Genomic DNA, 23,647 nt, shown 5'->3' on the forward strand with positions numbered 1-23,647 from the left:
CAGAGTCCATGTTCATAATCATTATTGCATCCTCAATTTAAAACGTTTCACCAAACTATGAATTTTTGCCTCAATGATAAGAAAATATTTGCATAATGTTTAGGTTTTCACCCAGGATTATTTTGCATACTTTCCAAAATCTAAAGAAAGGACATTTTGTGTGGCTCAGAGGCTAGAAAGTTCCAAAAGCCACAACATAAGAACTTCCAAAGAAGCTTCAGATAAAAAGTTTATTTTTTTAAATAAAAATGCCAGACATGAAAGACTTATCCAGAAGAGTCAAGTTAACTTGGAGGCATAGGTAGTTAGCTTTCAGAGAATCCAAAGGGAGCAAACCACTTTATTTCCAGTTTCTTTCAAAATAAGCAAATTCATTAATTAAAGTATGGGTCACTTTAAAGCACTCCATACAATGAAGTTAATGGTTTTCTTATTTTGCTCATGAAAGCTTAGAAAGAGGTATCACGCACAAAAGGGAAGCACTTTTTATTATTATTTACTTAAAAAATGGAAATGGTATCAGAAAGAGGAATGTTTAATGTAAACTTAAATATAGGACCTTGTGTGAGATCATTAACTCATTCCCACAATGCCTGTAAGATTTCTTTAGCTTTATTCTTTTACTCAAATATGCGGGAAAAATTTTTCAGTATTCTAACACAAATTGGTAAAAAGGCTGATCAACCCTTAAGTTCACATAAGAGAAATATAGCAGACTGTGAGATAGCTTTAAAAAAGGAAGAAAAAGGGCAAATTGTACAAAACACCTATGTAGTAGAGTGTTGGGATCAGGTGGACATTCTTCTTTCGCCTCCATCTAATTCCTGATAAAGTCAGAAGTATAGCATCTTGCCCCCAAGTGAATCAAAGAGAGGGACCATTATCCAGAAATACAGATGTGGCATCAGATGGGCTGGCAAAGGTAAGTGGAGGGCAGAGCCTATTATATTAAAGACCTCGAAACCAGTGATAGTCACCTTTTCTAAGTCCCACTGCACTTACTCCTTGGAACATAGGCCTGGCATGACTGTTCCACCACTAAAGGTAAGGGCCTGAGGATCCTGACCCCATAGAGAGCTGAACTGCTTTCAACTACAGGGTCGCAGAAGGAAACAGTGTGAAAAGTATGTTTTCTTAACCTGTCACTGAGTGGGACAATTCATTTCCTGTTCAGGAAGGAAGGTTGTGCTTTCTACTGCCCTGTAGGGTGAGATTTTGTGAAATGAGTGTGGTAGAACGCAGGTGTCCTCAGGTGAATTAGCATCCTGTGCTCACTGAGTCTTCCAAGCAGTCAAAGCTACTCAACCAGTAACCTGAATGAAATGGTTCTGGAGCTAGCCAGAAAAGCCAGAAAGGGTGTTAGAAATTCCTGCAATGCAAAAAAAAAAAAAAAAAAAAAAAAAAAAAAAAAAAAGACAAAGAAAAAGAAAAAAAAATTCCTGCAATGCATTGTCTGCCCTGGATCTCTAAGGATGCTGAGTACTGATGGCGCCTCCTCAGGAACAGGGTCTTGACTTGGTCCAAAGTTGACACAACGCTCAGTGAGGATCAGGGAACTGCAGATGTTGGGACTGTGTGCTGCTTACTGTCTCTCAGTTCTCTGATGAGATCAGCCTGGGCCATTGCAAACACCTTGGTCCGAGCTGAAGTTACCAAGAACTAGAGTATAGATGTGGACTGCTCTGGTTCGTCTCAGCTGCGAAGGATACTGAATGCTCAGTGTTCATTCGTGGATGTCTTCCCAGGAACAGATTGTTTGGTCTTGGAGAAAGACACAAAGGTATTACTTGTCACAAGAATTGGTAGCATAGCTCTTGTCAGGTCAACTGTGCAGCCTTGGACAAGCCACCTCATCTCTTTGAGGCCCAGGTTATTACCTGGTCAGAAAAGGAGTTTCAACAAGTTGGTTGCTGAGGTCAGGATCAAAATTAGATCTGAAGATTCTGAAACTTGGGCAGATTCTGTGTTCAAATGAATTAACTGTATGAATGCCTACAGTTTTAGAAAAAAATCAGTAATCCTGTGGACCACAGTCCTTGATCTAACATTGGTCAATTGTTTAACCAATGGGAAGAGGAAGAAATGCCCCACATTTGTGCTGTCCAATATGGGTACCCCCAGCTGCATGTGGCTACCCAAGTAAAAAAGTTTAAACAAAATAAGAAATAGAATCCTTCCAGCGTAGCCACATTTCAGGGGCTCGAGGGCCACCTGTGACTGGCGCCTATGCTATTGGGCAGCACAGACACAACATGGCCACCACTGCAGAAAGTTCTGTCAGTGCTGGCCTAGAACTTTGTCTAGATCACAAACCTTGTACCTTGGAGCAGAGGGTAGATGTTTTTCCTCTAGGGTGATAATGCCCATCTTTGGGGAATGAAAGTATGGATTAAATCCCACTTGGGCAAAGCAGGACAAGAAAGCCTTCATGCGAAGGGTGCTGACATGGCACAAGAGTTTGAGAAACACGGGAAGGAGAGGGTGGGGAAGGCATTTGGAAATATGAATCATTCTGTGCCTTGGGTCTTGATTAGACTTGGACTTCTGGAGGCCACCAGGATCCCAGGAGGGGAGGTCCACAGAGAGATTATCACCCTCGGCACAACTGATCCCAACAGTGGCAGAGTGTGAGATGAGCAGAGCTGTCCTAATCCTCAGGGAAGGAAGGAACTTCTCAGTACTCAGTGTTGGGAGCTAGGCTGGTCGTGTGCAGCCCATGTTACAGAGGGAAAGTTGTTACACAGCCAGTCACTGGTAGGAAGAATTCAGGCTGTCCCGAAATGGGAGAGAGGCCATTGGCTACTGAGGTGCAAGACCATGCAGTCAAAGCCATCCTGCATCCTGAGGTTTAGACTGGAGCTTTAGAAACTACCAGTGACACTAAAAGACAGCTTTTTTGTTTGTTTGTTTGTTTTTCTGCCTCCCCTGCTGGTCCTGCTGGCTAGGGGCCCAGGCATATGGGGGAAGGAAGAAATCCGAAGTAGATGGCTAAAAAGACTAATTGTACCTGCTGTCTGGAAGCCATCTGTGAAGGGAATCACCTTTCTTTTCTGGACTTACTTGCAGGTGCAGCGACAGGGGATGACACTGAAGATACCAGCACCGAGTTCACTGACAGTATTGAGGAGGAAGCTGCTCACAGGAGCCACCAGCAAGTAAGTCAGTGTCAGGTTCGGGGGTTCCCAGGGTGGGAGGCGCACAGCCCTTCTGAGGTCTGATGCCTCCTGTAGCCCATCTGGACTTGGAGTGAGATGATACCTTTTGATATAAACCACTTCCTGGCTGCTTCCTGATCTCCTGAGCTTTCCAGCTGCCTCTTCAAGCCACAGCCTCACTCCACCTTCCTCTCTAATCTACTCTTTGATTTTTACTACTAAAATTTCTTCCTTCTGCTTCCCCCCTCTCTGCCTACCTTTGCCTCTGTATACTCTTTGTAGCTAAAGCTTTAGAAAAATGTTTACTTACAAGACATGGACACTTCTCCTCTTGGGCCTTGGTAACTGGAATACACTCTAGAAAGCAGGGAGTCCCCAAAGGGCAGCTTGGTCACAGGGCCTAGGACCTGGAGAATGCCCTCTGCGAAGCTTCAAGAGGATCAAAACGCTTCTAAAGCAGGGATCTTTCTTGATGAAATCTTATTGTATGAAAGGGAACTCAGTTGCACAACCTGACACATCACCTAGGTCATGACGACTCAAAGACCAGCAGATGGTGCTTCATCGGCAAGCTCCAGTCAAGCCTCAGAACTTGCTGCCCAAGGCTCAAACCCTGTTGTCACCATCAGTGAAGGTGAAACCAGCACGTTCTCAAGCCCAAGAGTGAATGTCCTGTACCTCAGAAATTAAGTCACCGGTAGTGATCCCACAGCACTCACTGGAACTCCTGTCTCCACCTTGCTCAGTGACACTGAGTAATCACACCTCCTAGATGGACCATGCCTATGACGCTCCAAGTTGTTCAGGTGAAAGGGGGTCACTGGTCAATATCCTTCTGCAAAAGTAACTGAGCTTTTCCAACGACAGCTTTGTTGGTGCTCTTAGGACAGCTGTAGCGGGAACGAGGCTTGCTGGGTCTGCCTGTACGTCTCCTTCATAAGAAAAAGAGGAGACATCTCATAAACTTATAAGAGGCCATGATTTGGCACCCACCATCTCTGGCTTTTGAGGATGTGAGTTTGGGATACCTTTCAAGTTCTCACCAATTTCTTTACCTTCTAGAAAGATGCCCATTTTGTTGTCCTGTCCATGCCTGACCTTACTTGTCCCTTGAGTTCTTGCATGAGCTCTGCTTGAAGAGCTTCTCCTGAGCTTTCCTAACCTATGGTTACACCTTTAATCATGCGTACCACTGTCCCTCTGAGAGATCCCTCTGCCCCGTGTTCCCTGATTTCATTGAGGATCTTGGGTGAAAAAGAAGGAGCTGTAGGATGAGTGAATATCCATTCTAAAAGAGATGCTAGGTTGGGATGTTGACTGGTCACTGATGGTTACAGAGACCATGAGACAGGATTAACCCCAGAATAAGTGAACAGGAGACCAGATGTGGGGAGATATGTCTGATTGACATGGTCAGCTGTCCCTGATCATTTAAGTCCTTTGTTCAAATTCTCAGTTGTAGGCAAACTGGCCTGTGAATCATTTCTTCCTCAACCTCCTCTATAACCCAGCATGGAGAACAGGACTGGACCCCATTCTGAGATGGTCCATCTAGCCCAGAATGAACTTTTAAATCGGGGAATTAATGTTTTCCTCACTATGCTTGCCATGGTACTTGGCATAAGGAGTATTTAGTATAATCATAGGTTAAGGAACCTGTGAGTCAGGGCTTGACTTGTGATAAAGCGTATGTCTGTTGAATGAAGAATCTTTTAGATAAGCATAATTTTTTTTTTTTTTTGTATCGCTTTTCCTTGAAAATAGTTCTACAGCTTTGGATAGGAGGAACTATGGTGTGCGAAATCATTGTAAACTACTTCATCTTTTCTGGAGTTTGAGGTTATGACTGTCCTGCTACAAATTAAATAAAGCTTGCTTTGCCATACTGTTTTGTGTCCAGATTCTCAAACATTTGTTTAGTTGTTTCCAGGGAAGTAACCACTTAAGATTAGGCTCTGTTGTGTCCTTGGGAAGTAAACCTTATTTTTGACAACCAACTCCCTTCCTACCTCAAGAATACACATATTTCCCCTAAAAAACTCATCCAACTTTGTGCACCTTCCGACGAAAGAATGACCTTTTGCTCAGACAAGTTGATTCCTTCCTACTTTTGGACTCACTCACCTAAGGAAGCTTCAGGTCTGGACATCTGATACTAATTTTCCCTAGGGATAGCCAACAAACCTCATTCTCAAGCAAATATCGCATCTATAATAAACACCTAGGAAATTCCTCTGGAAGAAACTAAACCATTGCTTTTCTTCATTTAAAACTTTGCAAAAGAGAAAAGCTAATCAAGAATTGGGATTCAAATACAAATAACAGAAGTCCATATACTGTGATAAAATTGAGAAAAGGTATTTTAAGATAATTATTAATCTTATTTTGATTGACAAATCATACTTTTATATTTTATGGGGTACAATATGATGATTTTATATAAATACTATGTGGAACTATTAAATTGAACTAATTAACATACCCAACACTTTGCCTATCTATTTTTTTTTATGGTGAGATTTTGAAATCTACTCTCTTATTTTGAAATTACAATACGTGATTGTTGGTCATAGTGCCATACATCTGAAAACCTATTACACCTGTCTGACACTTTGTACACTTTGATAACAATTTCCCTTCTTTCCCTTTCTACTCCGCTCCCTAGCCTCTGGTAACCATTTGTCTATTCTCTGCTTCTATGAACTCAACTTTATTAGATTCCAAATACAAGGGAGATTATGCAGTAATTGTCTTTAGATGCTAGCCTTATTTCAGCTAGCATAAGGTCCTCCAGATTCATCTATACTGTTGCAAATTACAGGATTCCCCATCCGTCACCATCCTTTTAAGGTTGAATAGTACAAGGATACTTCAAAAAGTTTGAGGAAAAAAATGCAATTAAAAACTAAATTTATTTTGGTGCAAAAATTTTGAAATCCATGCTGGGTGTTTTCCATAATATCCATTTCATGAACCTTTTGGAAACCCCTCATGTACATATATTTAAAATTTTAGCACCAAAATCTAGCTATTAATTTCATTTTCTGTGAGCTTTTTGGAGTACCCTGATTGTGTATATTCTACCACGTTTCCTTTATCCATTCACTCAGTGGTGAACACCTAGGTTGATTCCCTATCCTGGCCACTGTGAGTAGCACTAGAGTGGGCGTGGAAGTGCCCACATATTTTTGATGTGTTAACTTCAGTTTTTTTTTGAAATGTTCCCAAAAGTGAGATTACTGAATCATGTGGTGATTACATTTTTTGTTTTTTGAGGAACCACATGCTGTTTTTCATAATAGCTCTATTAATTTATGTTCCACCAACAATGTTTAAGAGTTCCTTTTTCTCTGCATTCACTCACTCAACAATTGTTATCTTTTTGATACAGACCATCCTAACAGATATTAAGTGATCTCTCATTGTGGTTTTGATTTGCATTTCTCTAATATTAGTGTGCTGAGCATTTGACAAAAGCTAATTTTTGACATCCTTAATGCTGACTTATTTTGTGAGAGAACCCAGTACACAAGAAAGTTAAATTGTATGGAAGTAATAGTACAAGTGAATTAGAGGCTGGCGCCGTGGCTCAATAGGCTAATCCTCCACCTTGCGGCGCCGGCACACCGGGTTCTAGTCCCGGTCAGGGCGCCGGATTCTGTCCCGGTTGCCCCTCTTCCAGGCCAGCTCTCTGCTGTGGCCAGGGAGTGCAGTGGAGGACGGCCCAGGTGCTTGGGCCCTGCACCCCATGGGAGACCAGGAAAACCACCTGGATCCTGGCTCCTGCCATCGGATCAGCGCGGTGCGCCGGCTGCAGCGGCGGCCATTGGAGGGTGAACCAACGGCAAAGGAAGACCTTTCTCTCTCTGTCTCTCTCTCTCACTGTCCACTCTGCCTGTCAAAAAACAAAACAAAACAAAAAACAAACAAGTGAATTAGAAATGTGAAAAACAAAACCTGTGAGAGAGAAATAACTTAAAATAGATATAATCAATTCATATTGCCATCACACATCCTGGAATCCCTGTTTTTTTTTTTTTTTTTTTTTTTTTTTTTTTTCTCCTGAGGGAAAGCACAGAAATATTTGCTTCTCTTAGTTGATTAAAACTGATGAAAAGGCTAACATTTCCATTTAAATTGTATCTACTTTTAAATTTTAAAGTTAGCCAAACTGGAGACCCTTGTGTGATGAAAATATGAAAACCTAAACTTTAGTCCAGGCAAAAATCAGATCTCTAGGCAGTGACTACTTTTCTCATTTTTTTTTTTTAACTTTTATTTAATGAATATACGTTTCCAAAGTACGAATAATGGATTACTATGGCTTCCCCCCATACCGTCCCTCCCACCCACAACCCTCCCCTTTCCCACTCCCTCTCCCCTTCCATTCACATCAAGATTCATTTTCGATTATCTTAATATACAGAAGATCAGCTTAGTATAATTTTCTCATTTTTAAAACAGTGAATTAGACCAGATAGACCTTAATATTCTTCTGGCACTAATAATTTATGGATTGTATTTTTCTTTGTAAAGAAGATGAGTATTTTGAAACCAATGGAATTAAGTAATGTTCGTCCAGGAAGCACTTTATAAATGGACAGACTTCTTTAAAGTCAGACATCAGTTTTAAGCGGAAGGAACTCTTTAAAGTTTAGAAAGGAATAAGTGTTATTTTAGTTAAGTAAGTTTGAGGGAGTTTCTATAGAAAGATAAAATCACATAGTTTAAGGGGGGCAGAGTTAACCAGTCTCCCCTCCTTTATTTTGTCACAAAAGCTTGGTGACATAGCTAGAGTGACCAGCAGCCTGAATAAGCTGGCAGCAGAATCTTAGAATTCAGGAGCCAGGAGCCTGCTGGATCTCAGGCTACAAGCCCCGGGTGGGACTGGTGCATAGGAATTGAGCATTTGTGGATCTCTTTCTTCTGTGCCACGGGTGCACATCTCTTTCCAACCTCAGCTGCTATGCTACTGACCACCATTACACATGTGTGCTGTGAAACAATCCTATTGTGAGTGTGTGGTCTGGACTTTACCGTGCCTTGTTGCAGGGAAGAGCAGAAGTGTGCCATCCAAACAGTTCCAACAGTCATTGATCCAGATAAGTGGTTCTGTTCTGGACCCCGTTCTGTTGAATGTATTGGTGACCAGAATGAAGGTGTAAAGCCTGTAACTAATTCTACAAGTCATCCTGAATCAGATGGCCACTACATGATTTATGGAGATGCACATAAAATATTTTGATGAATTTGATAATTGAGAAGTGACTCTGTATAGCCAGAATGGATTTATATATGGCAAGTACAAGTCACAGTATTTACAGAGATAAACGTGACCCAGACTTAGCTCTGGAGGAGCAGTGGAAATCAGGAGGTCTATGTTGATCTGAAGTTAAGTGAAACCTGCAAATGCTGTCTCAGAGGAACCGAGAAGCCAATATGATATTGGGATGTGTTAAGATTAGTATTGGACTGACAGGCAAAATAGCCTGGTGCTAAAGTAAGCAATCAGGCTCAAAGTAGATTATCATATTCAGATTTGATTTCTACATTTATAAAAGCATGGCAAAAAAAACTGGGGAAGATCCCAAAATGAACAATGATAAAATCTAAAAGTTAACACATTCCGATTTGAAGAGAAAACACAAGATCTTTTTTAACTGAAAGAGGAGTAGCTTCAAGAGTATCCTCAGGGAAAAAGAAAGGTATTGGGATTTTCCCTCTCCTGTGCCTAGATTTGCAGAGAGTTTGTCTGACAGTGTCAGCAAAAGGGTAATGACTAAGGAGTACAGAGGGTGCCGGGCAGGGTGGCTTCACCCCACCGTCTCAGTAGTTGTAGGGCATGATTCTCCTGCTGCCCGTGAAGTCCAGCTTGCCTTGTCTTACCTGTAGCTCCTGTGTTGCACTAGTTCTGTAATCATGACTGCTCTTCCCTTGTACCCCGCATCTTCCCTTTCAGTCATCCCTCTTGGCGTCTAAGTTATAGGCAGAATTTTAGGCTTTGAGACTGGTATCTTGTGCCATGATTGGCAGTCCAGGACTCCAGTGTCGTGGACCTGATGAAGCTCCCTGACTTGTAAGAAGACTTCCTGGGAGTTCTGTACCTACGGAAGAGAAACATCAAAGTGCCCACATGCTCCAGTTTTGGCTAACTCCATTTGTATCAATTTCCTACATGCTTGGGTGTTTTCACACCCATTTCTGGGTTCCCATCTTCTTCCCCCTGTGCACTTGGTGTGTCCTTACCACCCGCACCAGTGTCAGCGCCCTTGTGACTGAAGAAGTCCTTGGTGGGAGTTCTTTTTAGGTCTGCTTCCTTTATCCCTATTACAGACCACCCCTGCAATGTCCTGTTCTTGGATCCTCTTTAATGACCTAACTTCTTTAACCTCTGATTTTTTTTCAGCTCATCAAAGTGGCTTTGGAGAAAAGCCTAGCAACTGTGGACACCCCAGACATGTCGCTTTCCTCCCCCTCCCCAGTAGGCGGGGACAGTAACAGGTGTCTTCAGGAGGAAATGCTGCAACTGAGGGCTGAGGTTCACCAGCACTTAGAGGAGAAGAGAAAAGCTGAGGGGGAACTGAAGGAGCTAAAGGCTCAAATTGAGGAAGCAGGATTCTCCTCTGTGTCCCACATCAGGTAGGATGTTCTGCCAAGAGAGGGGAGCTTCCTAGGCATGAGGCACCGTGGCCAAGGCAGTCACTTTGCTGCAACCAGGGCAATCATGTTGCCATGGACTGCTTAGTCCACATCCCAGGCTCTGGGCATGAATGCTTCCATACATTCTTTAGAGAAAAAAATCAGTAATGTTAGGTTAACGGTAATCCTCTGCTACTTTTCTCATAGCATTAGCAGGAAGCTGGATTGGAAGTGGAGCAGCCAGGACACGAACTGGTGCCTGCATGGGGTGCTGGCATTGCAGGTGGCAGCTTTACCTGCTATGCCACACACCAGCCCAATAATTATTTTTAAAAAAGATTTATTTATTTGTTTGAAAGGTGGAGTTGCAGAAAGAGAGAGGGAAGACAGAGAGAGTGAGATCTGCCATCCGCTGGTTCACTCCTCCAATGGCTCTGATAGCCAGGGCTGAGCCATCCCAAAGCCAGGAGCCAGGAACTTTATCCACACCTCCCACATGTGGGAGGGACAGTGGATCAAGTACTTGGGGCATCATCTGCTGCCTTCCTTGGCACATTAGCAGGAATCTGGATCAGAAGTGGAGCAGCTGGGACTTGAACTGGTGCTAACATGGGATGCTGGTGTCGCAGGCGGTGGCTTACCTTGAAGCCCCACAATGCCGGCCTCCACAAGCAAATAATTATATAGGTACATTTGCTTATAATTCTGATTAGCATTATTTATTCCTTCGGTGTTCCTAGGTCCCTATTTATCATCCATTGGTTTAAAACTGTTGGTGATTATAATTAATGCAATTATATAATCCACTACAATACAATTATTGCAGGCAGGGGCCTTTCTGCTCTTTTCTTTAGAGTGTAAGTCCCCATTTTGTTTTGTTCAGAGGCCACTGACAATTGGAACACAGGAGGCTGTGTGGCTCAGGGTGTCTCGAGACCAAGAGTTTAATGAGGCACTGTGGACGTATGGGCAAGTCTCTCGGCCTTCCTGAGCCTTGATTTTCTCATCTGTGAAATAGGGGAGCTGTTGGAAATCTATGAGGTTACTTTATGCTCTGGGGTGTCTCTGAGTGAAATCATGGAATTAGATGCGGGTAAAAGGGACTATTAGCAGCTGTGGTGAAGCCCAGCCCCAGCGCCAGCCCCTGATTGTGTCTGTTTCCACCAGGAACGCCATGCTGAGCCTTTGCCTTGAGAATGCAGAACTGAAAGAGCAGATGGGAGAAGCAATGTCTGATGGATGGGAGATAGAGGACGACAAGGAGAAGGGCGAGGTGATGGTGGAGACTGGGGTCACCAAAGGGGGTCTGAATGACAGCAGCCTTCAGGCTGAGTTCAGAAAGCTCCAGGGAAAACTGAAGAATGCCCACAACATCATCAACCTCCTCAAAGAACAGCTGGTGCTGAGCAGCAAGGAAGGGAAGAGTAAACCCACTCCGGAACTCCTTGGGCATCAGGATAAGGAGGCTGACGGAAGCAACCCGGAACTGCATTGTTCTCTGGAGAAGCACCAGGGCCAAGAGGAGGATGTGAGCATGAAGCCCTGCCCCAGACCCCAGAGCCTTGACCTTGGAGCTGCCCGCCCTGTGGATGCACAGCAAGTATGTGTGGGCATGGATGAGATAAAAAAAAAAAATACACACTTGGAGAAGGGCTGGAGATACCAGTCTTTACCTTAAACAATTCTGCCTTTTGTGTCAGGAGATACAGAGGGAAGAACACCTTTGCGCCAAAAACAGTGGTGATGATAATATTCTGTACACAGTCTGCCCTAGAATGCTTTTACAGCAGTATCTCATGAATGTTTCCTGAGTGCTTAATTTTCCAGGTAACACAGTAGGCATTAGCAGCAGGCAAAAAAGCCTGACCAATGCCTTTGAGGACCTCAAGATGGTGGGGAAAGAGGCCATAGGTTGTGGCAGCTGCTGTGGTGTAGGGATGCACTGGGTTTGAGGCAGCGCAGATTGTCACTGTGCAGTGACAACTCTTCTCACCGCCATTTTTATCACAGCTCATCACAGCTCACCACAGCTCACACAGTTCCTGGGTCTCAGAAGGGTTGTTGGGGTCCCTTTAAGGGAAGCAGCTTTGCTGAGGACTTAGTAAAGTGAAGAATACAGAGGGATCTGAGATGGCCCCTGCAGAAGGAAAGCAGGGAGATGGCATTTGTTTACTGAGGTCTCCTGTCCAGATTTGAGTGGTGCTGTGCCAGGTGCTGTAGATACAGAGATGAATAAAGCAAATCCGAGTTCTCCAGGAGTCCTGTCTGGAAAATAAGAAACTGCCGGATGGCGTGAGAAGTGCTGTGACAGACACATGCATTGAGTCCACAGGGGTCAGAGGCTGAAGTGTCTGCTCCTGGGTGTGGGATGAGCTTGCACTGCCCTGATCCCTGTGTTGGCCCCTTTCACAGCTGGATAACCAGTCCCAGGCGTGGGACCCTGTGCCTCAGTCAGAATTTAGCCTCCCAGGGTCCACCAAGCACCTGCGCTCCCAGCTGGCACAATGCAAACAACGCTACCAAGATCTCCAAGAGAAGCTGCTGATCTCAGAAGCCACTGTGTTCGCCCAGGCGAACCAGCTGGAGAAATACAGAGTCATATTCAGTAAGTCTTGCAAGTTCACTGTCACCACAATGTCTGTCTGCTTCTTGGGCAGCTACAGGTTCCACAGACTTGATTTTTCTTTCCCAACCTGAAAACAAATTTAATCCTGACCATCTTCCTGGAATTGTGGAAGTGGACCTTTTACTTCCATTAGCAGATGGTAGAAAAGAATAAACAGAGCAAGTAAGGTTTCGAGTTTGCAGTGAGAGGATAGGCAAGAAATGGGCTGACCGTCTAGGTTTGCTGCTTTGTGGTGTACCCAGTACACTGCTGTACTTCTGTCAACCTAGTTAACGGTATTTCCTCTGCTCGTCTTTGCACCATATCAGACTTTCCAAAAAGATACCATCACTGTTGGTCTAGCATCAGCACGGCCCAGAACTTCCTGCAGTGGATGGGAATGTCTCCTATGTACATCACATGTAGCCATTGACTACATGAAACATGGCAAGTGCAACAGGGAATTTTTTTTTTTTTTTTTAGTATTTTAAGTTTTTTTTTTTTTTTTGACAGGCAGAGTGGCAACAGGGAAATTTTAAGTTTTATTTAATTGTAATGAATTTAACATAAAATAGTCATGTAGACTGTATGTGAGGTACATGTGGCCAGTGACTGTCTTATTGGACAATGCAGGTCTGGATGCCTTAGGACTCTAAATTAGTAAAGCTCTGTTCAAGTGATTACTGAGTCCCTGGACATAAAGCACTTGCTGGCTCCACGGGGGCTTCAGGGATCATACATGCAACACCCGACTTTCAGATATAACTGAACCGATGTTATTTGAAAGGGAGGCCAACTTATGCTGCATAAAGTAGGTGTTCTCTGCTCTCACCTGAGTCCAAACAAAGCATCTACCCCACTCTGGATTTGATCTCCCAACCCCTAAAGGCACTGAGGTTGAGGGAGTGCATTTATATTCTGAAACACTCATTAGTCTCTCCCAAGCAGGTGAGTCCCTGGTGAAGCAAGACAGCAAGCAGGTCCAGGTGGACCTCCAGGACCTGGGCTATGAGACCTGTGGGCGGAGCGAGAACGAGGCTGAGCGGGAGGAGACCACAAGTCCTGGTAAGAGTGCAGGGTGTGGGTTCCACCTTCCCTCACATTTGGGTGCTCCTGGCCAATACCCCTCCTGAGAAGTAGAAGGGGAAGAGGGTGTTGTGACTGAGGGAGACACAGGACATGGGAGGATTTGAATTCAGGCTCCGCCATGTGCTAGCTGGAGTGATCTGGAATACATTCGTTTACCTTTCTCTGAGTGCGGGTTTACACAGTGAGTAACCTAGAAAGTGACCGTTCCTAACTTGCAGGGCTGTCGGGAGGTTCAGAATAACCCGGCTGAATAAGGTTCTGCCTCAGCTTTTGCTCGAGTGACTATTGTCCTCATAGCCAAACCCGCCTCCCCTCACAGGGAGGGGTCACTGCAGAACATGGAGCTTCTGTTCAGGAAGATGTCTTTGTCCTTTTCCAGAGTGTGAGGAGCATGACAGTCTCAAGGGAATGGCCCTCAGGGAGGGGCTGTGCTCCGGGCAGGGATGCCTGGGCCCGGCCCTGGCCAGCACCCCCGGGAAGAAGCCCTCGGAGAGCCAACTCAGGAAACAAGAGTTCCAGGCATATGGGAAATCAGAAGACATCTCGGCCCTGCAAAAGGACATCAGGGATCTGAAAGCCCAGCTGCAGAATGCCAACAAGGTCATCCAAAACCTCAAGAGCCGGGTCCGGTCCCTGTCGGTCACGAGCGATTACTCATCGAGTCTGGAGAGACCCCGGAAGCTGAGGGCTGTCGGCACCCTCGAGGGGTGCTCTCCTCGTAGTGTCACTGATGAGGATGAGGGCTGGCTGTCGGATGGCACCGGGGCCTTCTACCCGCCAGGGCTTCAGGCCAAAAAGGATCTGGAGTGCCTTATCCAGAGAGTCTCCCAGCTGGAGGCCCAGCTGCCGAAAACCGGACTGGAAGGGAAACTGGCCGAGGAACTGAGATCAGCTTCGTGGCCTGGGTAAGGAGGGCAGTGTCGGGCCCGTCCTCGATTGACGACGTCTAAGTTTGTGCTGGGAGTAGAGAAGCCCAGGCAGGTAAAAGAGAGAACATATATAGGCAGTCATGCGGGCACTTGCTGCCGTGGTAGACGTAGGTCTCCGGAAAGGACAGATAGACGAACAGCAGGCTGGGAGCTGCCAGGTCTCTGGAATGTCCCTGCAGGCATTTAGTAGAAAAGTGACAGTATGGGTAATACAGCACAGTAGGAAGAGCCAAGTTGGAGAACCTGGGTTCAAATCCCGGCTCTGCCATTTACTACCTGTGCAACCCACCCATCCTGCCTCAGCCCATTTCCTTACCTATTAAATGAAGATAATAAAAGAATACACCTCAGAGAGGGGGTGGTTATTAGGTTTAAAAGAATTAATACAAGTGCTTAGAATAGTGCCTAACATATCTTAATCTCTCCAACCCTATTTGCCATCGTTATCATTGGTATTGATGCTTTGCATTGAAAAACACTGGGTAAACATTCATCTTGGCATGTCCTGGTCATCCATTGCTAAGAAAAAGCCTCCTGAAAACTTGATGACTCTGGATGATGAGCCGTCATCTCCGCGGGTTGACTTGGCTCAGCTGGGTCCTGCATGGGGCTGCTGTTAGGTGGTAGCCAGGGCTGGAGCCAGCTGAAAGGCCTGACCGGGTGGTCACCGCTCCTTTAGGCACCTGTGTGCTGACTCTGTGCTCCTTGGCCCCTCTCTTTCTCCATGAAGCTCTTGTCTTCCAGGGCCTCTCTGCCTGACTTCAGCTTCTCCTAGCGTGGGTGGTCTCAGGTACTTTCATTTCCATGGGGCAGTGGCTTCTAAGGCAGGAAGTACAAGTTGCCAGGCCGGTTAAGAACCACTCCTGGACTTGACTCCATGTTACTTTCTCTCTATTATTTTGGTGTAAGTGGTCACCGAGACTGCTCAGATGTAAGGGGATGAATACCCTCTAGCTGCTGAAGGAGAGAAAGCTGTATTGCAGAAGACGTGGGGTGGGAGCTGTGTAATGGATGCAGTATCATAGTATACAAGAAATCCAGACATCGCAGGGTGTGTAGAGTAGAAGACGTGGCAGGTCCCATGTGTATTTAGGGTGAAGTGTTTCTAAGTGTTTACTGGGGATCTGCTGCGTGTCTACACTGTACTGGTACTGGACAGGATGTTAAATATGGCATTGTCTTTACCTCACCGAACTTATGATTTGGTTTTGGACATTGGACTGACATATATTTGGACATTTGACTAGCTCATAAAAACAGTTGAAGGACAGGAGCAGTAGCTGTTTTTCCTTTGCTACTGTAGTTTTCCAGAGCAGAATTTACTCTTTTTTGTTTTTTAAGCCTGAGCCTGGGTTTTTGTTTTTTGTTGTTTTTTTTTTTTTTTTTTTTTTTTAGATTTGTCTATTTATTTGAAAGGCAGAGTTACACACACACATACACACACAGGGGGAGAGAGAGAGAGAGAGCAAGCTTCATCTGCTGACTCACTCTCCAAATGGCCATAACGGCCAGAGCTGAGCCGATCTGAAGCAGGAGCCAGGAGCTACTTCCAGGTCTCCGATGTGGGTGCAGGGGTCCAAGGACTTGGGCTATCTTCTACTGCTGTCCCAGGTGCATTAACAGGGAGCTCGATCAGCAGTGGAGCAGCGGGGACTCGAACCAGCGCCTATATGGGATGCTGGTGCTGAAGGCGAGAGTTTACCTGCTATGCCACAGTGCCAGCCCCAGAATTTACTCTTAAATACTTCTGATGACTTTAGCTGGAAGAGTTTCTTAGAGATATTCTCACAGAAACCTCTACAAAATCTCCATAACTTACCACTCACTCTTTCCCTTTTTTCTTTAAAAAATGTTTGATTTAAAAATATTTCAAATATAGGAAAATATAAAGATGAATTCAATGAGCACTCAGAGACTGAATAATTTTTAACTTTTTGCCATGTTCACTTCATATGTAAGTATTATGTATATACACATATGTGCTATTTTTCCTGAGAGAAGGAATGTATATATATGTATACATATATATATATATATATATATAATTTGACAGATAGAGTTAGACAGTGAGAGAGACAGAGAGAAAGGTTTTCCTTCTGTTGGTTCACTCCCCAAATGGCTGCTAAGGCCAGCACTGAGCCGATCCGAAGCCAAGAGCCAGGTGCTTCCTCCTGGTCTCCCACGCGGGTGCAGGGCCCAAGCACTTGGCCCATCCTCCACTGCCTTCCCGGGCCACAGCAGAGAGCTAGACTGGAAGAGGAGCAACAGGGATTAGAACCCAGTGCCCATATTGGGTGCTGGCGCCGTAGGCAGAGGATTAATGGAGTGAGCCACAGCGCTGGCCTCCAGGAATGGATATATTAATATAATGTGGGATTCATGAAAAATATCATAAAGTTGAGATAGAAAAGTATATTATTATGTAACAGGTATAATTCAGTGGTGACAAATTTTATAAACACCTATATGCCAAATAATATGGCATCCACATTTGTATGCTATGTATATGTATATATACACACATATGTATTAACTTCCACATATGAAAGAAAACCTATGGTGTTTATCTTTCCATGTTGTATTTACTTCACTTAGCATAATGATCTCTAGTTCCATCTATTTTGTTGCAAATATCAGGATTTCATTCTTTTTTATGGCTCAGTAATATTCCACTGTGTGTGTATGTATACCCACCACACACACACACACACACACACACCACACTCTCTTTATCTGGCCATCCACTGATATGCATCTGGGTTGATTCCATATTTTTGCTGTTGTGAGTTAGGCTGCTATAAACAGGGAGTTCAGGCGTGTGCTTTCATATGCTGACTTCATTTTCTCTGCATATATAACCAGAAGTGGGATAGCTGAGTCTATTTTTAGTTTTTTGAAGATTCTCCATACTGTTTCCCATATTGACTATACTAATTTGCATTCCCACAAACAGTGTAAAGAGTTTTCTTTTCTCTATATCCTCATGAGCATTTGTTATTTTTTGACTTTTTGTTAATAGCCATTCTAACTGGAATGAAATGGTGCTTCACTGTGGTTTTTATTTGCTTGTCCCTTATGGCTAGTGATGCTGAGCCTTTTTTCATGTGGTTGTTGGCCACTTGTATTTCTTCTTTTAAAAAATGTCTATTCATATCCTTTGCCTATTTCTTCACTGGATTGTTTGTGTTGAATTTCTTCAGATCAATGTATATTCTGAATATCAATCTTTTACCTGATGCATAATTTACTAATATTCTCTCTTATTCTGTTGGTTGTGTGTTCAGTCTGTTGATTGTTTCTTTTTCTGTGTGAAGATTCTTCCTAGCTTGATGTATCCTGTTTGTCTGTATTTACTTTTTTTGGCTGTGCTTTTTGAGTCTTATCTAAAATGTTAATGCCTGTGCTGGTGTCTTGGAATATTTCCCCTGTGTTTTATTCTAGTTGTTTCACAGTTTCAGGTCTTAAGTTCAGTTCCTTGATCCATGCTGGGTTAATTTTTATATTGGGTATAAGGAACTGGTCTTGTTGCAATCTTCTACATGTAGAAATCCAACTTTCCCAACCCATTTTATTGAATTGAAAAGACTCATTTCCAGAGAATCTTTTTTCAGTACCTTTGTTAAAGATAAGTTGATAGTAGGAATGTGGATTTGGGGGGTGGGTGTTTCTGTTCTGTTCCATTGCTCTACATGTCTGTTTTTATGCCAGTACCTTGTAGTATGTCTTAAAATCTGGTATTATGATGCCTCTTAATCTCTTTTTTGCTTTTCTGCATTAGGAAATATGATTCCCTGATTCAGGATCAGGCCCGAGAATTATCTTATCTCCGGCAAAAAATTAGAGAAGGGAGAGGTATTTGTTATCTTCTCACCCAGCATGCAAAAGATACAGTAAAATCTTTTGAGGACCTCCTAAGAAGCAATGACATCGACTACTACCTGGGGCAGAGCTTCAGGGAGCAACTCGCCCAGGGAGGCCAGCTGACTGAGAGGCTCACCAGCAAACTCAGCACCAGTAAGTTGTCCATGGGACTTTGGAATATTCTTGGTCACCCCCACAGCCTCAGGCCCAGCTGTTCAACATAGCTGTGCTGCAGATTTTCAGTCTGCATCCTGTTTCCACTTCATGTCAGGGGTGTTATTACAGGATCAGGACTGGCCAGCAGGGAGGCTGGGAAGAACATGCGTGGCTGGAGCTGCCATATTTACAGCTAGTGAGACTTCCTCACTCACGGAGTGTGGCCTTTGGGACAGGAGGCAGCCGTCATTTGTTTCTAATGAGGGAGAGAAAGATGAGATAACAGACCTTGTTTCAGTGTGTACAGCCTGGAGTTGCAAAACCCGAGCTCTAGCCTGGATGCTGCCATCAGCTTGCTTTGGGCTCGTGGCTTCTTTCAGTGTCTCTGTTTCCTCATTTATCGCTTAGTATTACATGTGCTTGCACTTCAGATGTGGAGGAAGATCCCTGCAGTTTTGGAGATAGTTAAGATACTGGCTGAAGCAGTTAAGGCTAGGTGATCATTCAAGCTCTTTACTTAGAATTTCCTGAGAGCACTTGAGGGAGTACAGCAAACTCATACTTGGGGACCGAGCTGCCCATCTACTGGTGGCAGGGGCAGTGTTGGGACAGGAAGGTCTGGCACCTTCTTGGAGATAAGATCAGGGTCCACATGAAAGCTGTGAAGGGGCACACTGCTGTGCTTCTGAGAGCCAGTCTGTGCCTGGACACGGAGGCCGGAGTGCTCCAGGGGGTCGCTGGGCAAGGCCTCATGATCAATGGGACAAAAGCCATTGTACCTTTCTGCTGTGATTCAGGGCAGGGAAGTCTGACGGTGACAGCCAGGTCATGGGAGGTGGGCCTGGGGAGCTCAGGGGAGCTTGCTGGCCCACTGCTCTGAGCACACAAGGTGAGGCCTCTGAGAATAGTCATCCTGAGTGCACACCTGGAGTGACCACTGTTCGGTGTCCAAACAAGCTCTGGGTTTGGGATATGTGAAGTGAGACCCATGTAAGTTCTCATTGCTTCTTTCTATTCTTGGTTTGCAGAGGATCATAAAACTGAGAAAGAACAAGCTGCACTTGAGCCGCTGGCCCTCAGGTAACTCAGGACAGAGCCTGGGAAAGAGATCAGGACCCAGGCCTAATGGGTCCAGGGTGGCTTCAACTTACAAACCAGGGGAAATAAGGAAAGTGACATTCATTGAGCACTTTATGATTGTTTTAACCCAAAGTCTTTATTGTAACTTGATTTAGACCCATTGACACACTAATTCTACAGGTTTAGTAATCTAGATGCAGTGTGACCTAAAAGTGGGTTAAGCTACCACTTGGAACACCCACATCGCATATCAGAGTGCTGGTTTGAGTCCTTGCACCTCTGTTCCTGTTGTAGCTTCCAACTAATGTACCTGGGAAGGCAGTAAATGATGTCTAAGTACTTATGTCCCTGTCCACCCACGTAGGAGACTCGAATGGAGTTCTGAACTCCTGACCTTGGCCTGGCTCAGCCCTGGCTGTTGGGGGACGGGGGAACTTAGGAAGTAAATCAGAGGATAGAAGATTCTGTGTGTGTGTGTGTGTGTGTGTGTGTGTATGTATGTCTCCCTCCTTGTCACTCTGCCTTTCAAATACATAAATTAGATAAATCTTTTAAAAGATAAGTAAAAATGAACTAACTAGATTTCAAGTCTTCTGCACCCCTGGGGGTCTTCCCAGCTGTCCCCAGTGTGTCTAACAACCAAGGTGAGCCTTTTGGAAAGTCACCTCTCTTGAGTTGAATCAATGGCTGGTTTAATAGTCACCCTATTTCCTTGGGGAGTAAAGAATTGTATGAGAGTACTTAGAGAAAGGCACTTAGACAGCAGATTCTTGGGAGGGTACATGCCCCAGAATGAGTCACTGCATAGAATACGCAGGAAAATAGTTACTCAGAGTCAGTTGTAAACAGTAGTTTCAGCTCTTTGTGTCACGATTGTATCTTAGACCTTAGTTCCTTAGTGCTTCTCAAAATATCAGCAGTGAAGGACAAGTTGTGTGGCTTCTATTTTTTTTTTCTAATCCATCACATGGTCTAATCAACTAGATGATTCCACTTATGCTCTTGGATGTTGTGACTATATCCAATTGCTCTGCGTTTCTCAACTCCCATTTTCAAATTTTTGCACTTGTCTTACTGGAGAGGAGAACAGAGAGGTCTCAGAGGGCAACTGTTCTGGGCATATACTTCATGCAGCATTGCCTTGGAGATGGCATGTAGAATGACACATCACATGGCCAGTGCATTGGGTAGCTACTATTGTCTCGCCCTGCACACCCATCTACTCTTCATCCCTAGTTGGAAATAAGTTATTTGGATTATTCTCTGTGGGAAGGGCCGCCTTGGCGCGTGAGGGTTTTCCCACGAGCTTTAGTCAGGACCTTGGTTTCACCTGTCGCCTTCCCTCTCCCCACCAGGCTCACCAGGGAGCTGCAGGAGAAGGAGAAAGTGATTGAAGTCCTGCAGGCCAAGCTGGATGCCCGGTCCCTCTCGCCCCCCAGCAGCCATGGCTTGTCTGACTCCCACCGTTCTCCCAGCAGCACCTCCTTCCTGTCTGATGAGCTGGAAGCCTGCTCTGATATGGACATAGCCAGCGAGTACACACATTATGAAGAGAAGAAAGCTTCACCCAGCCACTCAGGTAGCCTCCATGTTCAGAATGCCATCACCTTTATCTAGGCTGAGGGAAGACCTTGGGAACCAGGCCTTATAGATCCACCTTGGTGTGTATCAGGCTGAACGTGGCTCTGGACCAAGTGCCAAGCACAGGCTATAGTGGGTCAGGATCTTTGGTCTGCTCCTGTCCTCCAGGTGACTCTGTTGTCCTATTGGAACCAAGGTGAGCTGTAGTGGGAAGCAGGAGAAATCTGCAGATATTCCATTGATGGAACTCCTTCTTTAAGATGGGCCATCATCTCTCTTACAATGATCCTGCTTCTTGCTCCTCAGAGTATCTGTGGGTACCCACAGAGGTGGCCATTCTTTTCTGATGTATTTGGAGGTACCATTTTTATGATTTCAGGGTTTGGGGCCCAACTCTCAACCCTAAGGTAGTTTACCTCGCTAAAGGAGCCACCTTCAAGGATGAAAATGAAGGCTACTAACAGTGCCTGTGCTTGGTGCTTTCCCTGGGAGCCAGACTCTAACCCTGGTACTCTTGGTGAAATATAAGGCCAGGCTGCCAGTTCTTTCTAGAACATCAAATTTTTTTTTCATTCATGGGTTTTATAGATTCCATCCATCATTCGAGTCATTCTGCTGCATTGTCTTCTAAGCCATCAACAACCAGTGCATCTCAGGGGGTTAAGGCCGAATCCAGCAGCAACCCAATCAGCTTGACAACTCCCCAGAGCCCCCCAAAGGAGACCAGCCAGGCCCAGCCAGGTATGCAATAGCTAGTGGAGCAGTAGCTTCGTCTCTTCTCCCTCAGCGCTTTCCTTCTCCCAGGGACAAGGCTTGGGCCTGTTAGGGTCTCATTCGCATCAGCTCCAAGACAAAAATAAGAGACCATCCTCATTCACCAATTTGTTTTGTTTGTCTTAAATATTTTAGTTTTATTTTTGTTTTAAATATTTTAAACTTTTGATTTTGCTTACATGTTTTAGGAAATGTGTAATCTACAGAAGGGGTTGATCTGCATACCAGGTTTGGCCAATAGTCAGCTAATCATTTAAAAATAAAGTTTCACTGCTTTCTCTGATTTTACCCTGGGGACTAAAAAGGAAAAATGCCTCTCCCAGAATTAAAACATCTGGGGACTCACGGAAGTGCACACCTGCTGATCTACTCCCATTCCCCATTTCATCCGCAGAGAGCCTCTTCAGCTCTCTGAAGAGGGAGGCTTCAGCGGGAGCCTCCAGCGTCCCCAGACGAGGCTGTGTTCCCCAGGCACTACCATTCATGGACTGGTGAATGCAATGGTGCTCCTTGATTTGTACCTGGTACCTATGCAGGGGTTAGCTAGAAGGGTGCATTTCATTTTCTTGCCTCAGCTTAGCTGCCAGGGCTGCACTGTTCATGCATAGCCCCGCACCAGGGATGGCAGGAAAACAGCAAACCTGGTCGTCTTCTCATCTCCTGCTATGACTACACTTGATCTTAGCCAAAAGGCTGAGAAGCGATTCCTGCTATGACTGACAAGCTGTCTTCACTGTGGTTTGAGTTGCGAGCTAACTCAGGCTGAGGCGCTCTCAGAAAGCACAGTGCCTTCTTCTGCCACCCACATCTCTCCTGAGGGCAGTTCAGCAAAAAGATATCAATGAAGAGGCAGTGTTCTGACTCTTCCTGAGCCCAGGCTCAAGGTTTCTGGGGCCAGAGCGGACTGGGAGATCACAGGGAAAAGCTGTTTTTCCAGAGCTGTGGACCCCGGCTTACCTGCTTTGGGTCTAAGCAGAGCAAAGTGAAGGGATTTAAAATCCAAATTGCTTCCCCAAGGGTGCCTGGGCTGTGTCACCTGGTGACTCAGGGGCCTGCCATGGTGTCAGCATCAAGGGGCCAGGGCTGTGATTGAGAATGGAAGCATTGAGTCCTACATTAGACATCCCACAGCTCAGTCTTGATCTCTGCTCCCTCCGTGTGTAACATCCCCTGGCACTGTTTGTAGGAAAGAGGAGACAGATGTAAACATTGGAACTTCCCAGGGTTCCTGAAGACCCGGCTGGAGATGGGCTGCATAGAGATCGCCTGCAAATTTCCCAAGTTTATTCCCAGAGTTTAAAATTCGGTAGTTCTGTATGAAGGCCTAATGAACAATTTTTCCTAAATGATTAGAATGCCCGGTCACTGTAGCTAAGCCATGCCATGAGGCCTCTATTTTTCATTTGAAGAATATGCACACTGAGTTGGGATTCGGAGGTCTCCTTTCATTCCGGGTCCTGAATTGCATGTACTAGCACGTTCTCCCACAGTCTGTGTCCACTACTGCCCTTCTCAGGATGGCCACTGATGCTTCCAGAGGAGGAGCTCTAGATGCAGGGGGAATCTTGTCCCGGGGACAAGGACAGGTCCATCTGGGAGCAGCACCCCAGGTACCCTGGAGAGCACTCAGGACTCGGCCATCCTGACCTGCTGGGGTGTGGCTCAGTCAGGCCCCCTTGGCTTCTAGATGAACACAGAACATGTGTGCAGGACAGCCCTGTCTGGGGAGAAGGGGGAGGGGCCAGCCAGGCCAGCCTCTCTGGGAGCAGTGATCTGTG

The 23,647-nt window shown here is 45.1% G+C and overlaps 1 protein-coding gene across 37 annotated transcripts in view; it reads left to right on the top strand.

Moving 5' to 3' along the window:
* The window catches only part of PDE4DIP (phosphodiesterase 4D interacting protein), a 236,454-nt gene that overhangs the window by 188,965 nt on the left and 23,842 nt on the right, over nucleotides 1–23,647 (top strand). For 19 of the 37 annotated variants that reach the window (XR_016210705.1, XR_011390486.2, XR_016210707.1 and 16 more), the window contains 10 exons: nucleotides 3,067–3,155; nucleotides 9,562–9,794; nucleotides 10,962–11,394; nucleotides 12,207–12,399; nucleotides 13,348–13,464; nucleotides 13,868–14,393; nucleotides 18,196–18,431; nucleotides 19,463–19,514; nucleotides 20,870–21,093; nucleotides 21,684–21,836. Coding sequence is in view for 30 of the 37 variants with exons in the window: in XM_089300083.1 (XP_089156209.1) it covers nucleotides 3,067–3,155; nucleotides 9,562–9,794; nucleotides 10,962–11,394; nucleotides 12,207–12,399; nucleotides 13,348–13,464; nucleotides 13,868–14,393; nucleotides 18,196–18,431; nucleotides 19,463–19,514; nucleotides 20,870–21,093; nucleotides 21,684–21,836 (2,256 nt within the window). In the remaining 7 variants the exon portion in view is untranslated. Of the gene's footprint in view, nucleotides 1–3,066; nucleotides 3,156–9,561; nucleotides 9,795–10,961; nucleotides 11,395–12,206; nucleotides 12,400–13,344; nucleotides 13,465–13,867; nucleotides 14,394–18,195; nucleotides 18,432–19,462; nucleotides 19,515–20,869; nucleotides 21,094–21,683; nucleotides 21,837–23,647 lie in introns of all 37 variants that reach the window. The other 18 variants (XR_016210704.1, XR_518132.5, XR_016210706.1 and 15 more) reach the window with 1 other exon arrangement.

The sequence above is a fragment of the Oryctolagus cuniculus genome, chromosome 7 (genome assembly GCF_051225735.1).
Source record: "Oryctolagus cuniculus isolate XC-2025 breed Fujian yellow rabbit chromosome 7, ASM5122573v1, whole genome shotgun sequence".
NCBI lineage: Eukaryota > Metazoa > Chordata > Mammalia > Lagomorpha > Leporidae > Oryctolagus > Oryctolagus cuniculus.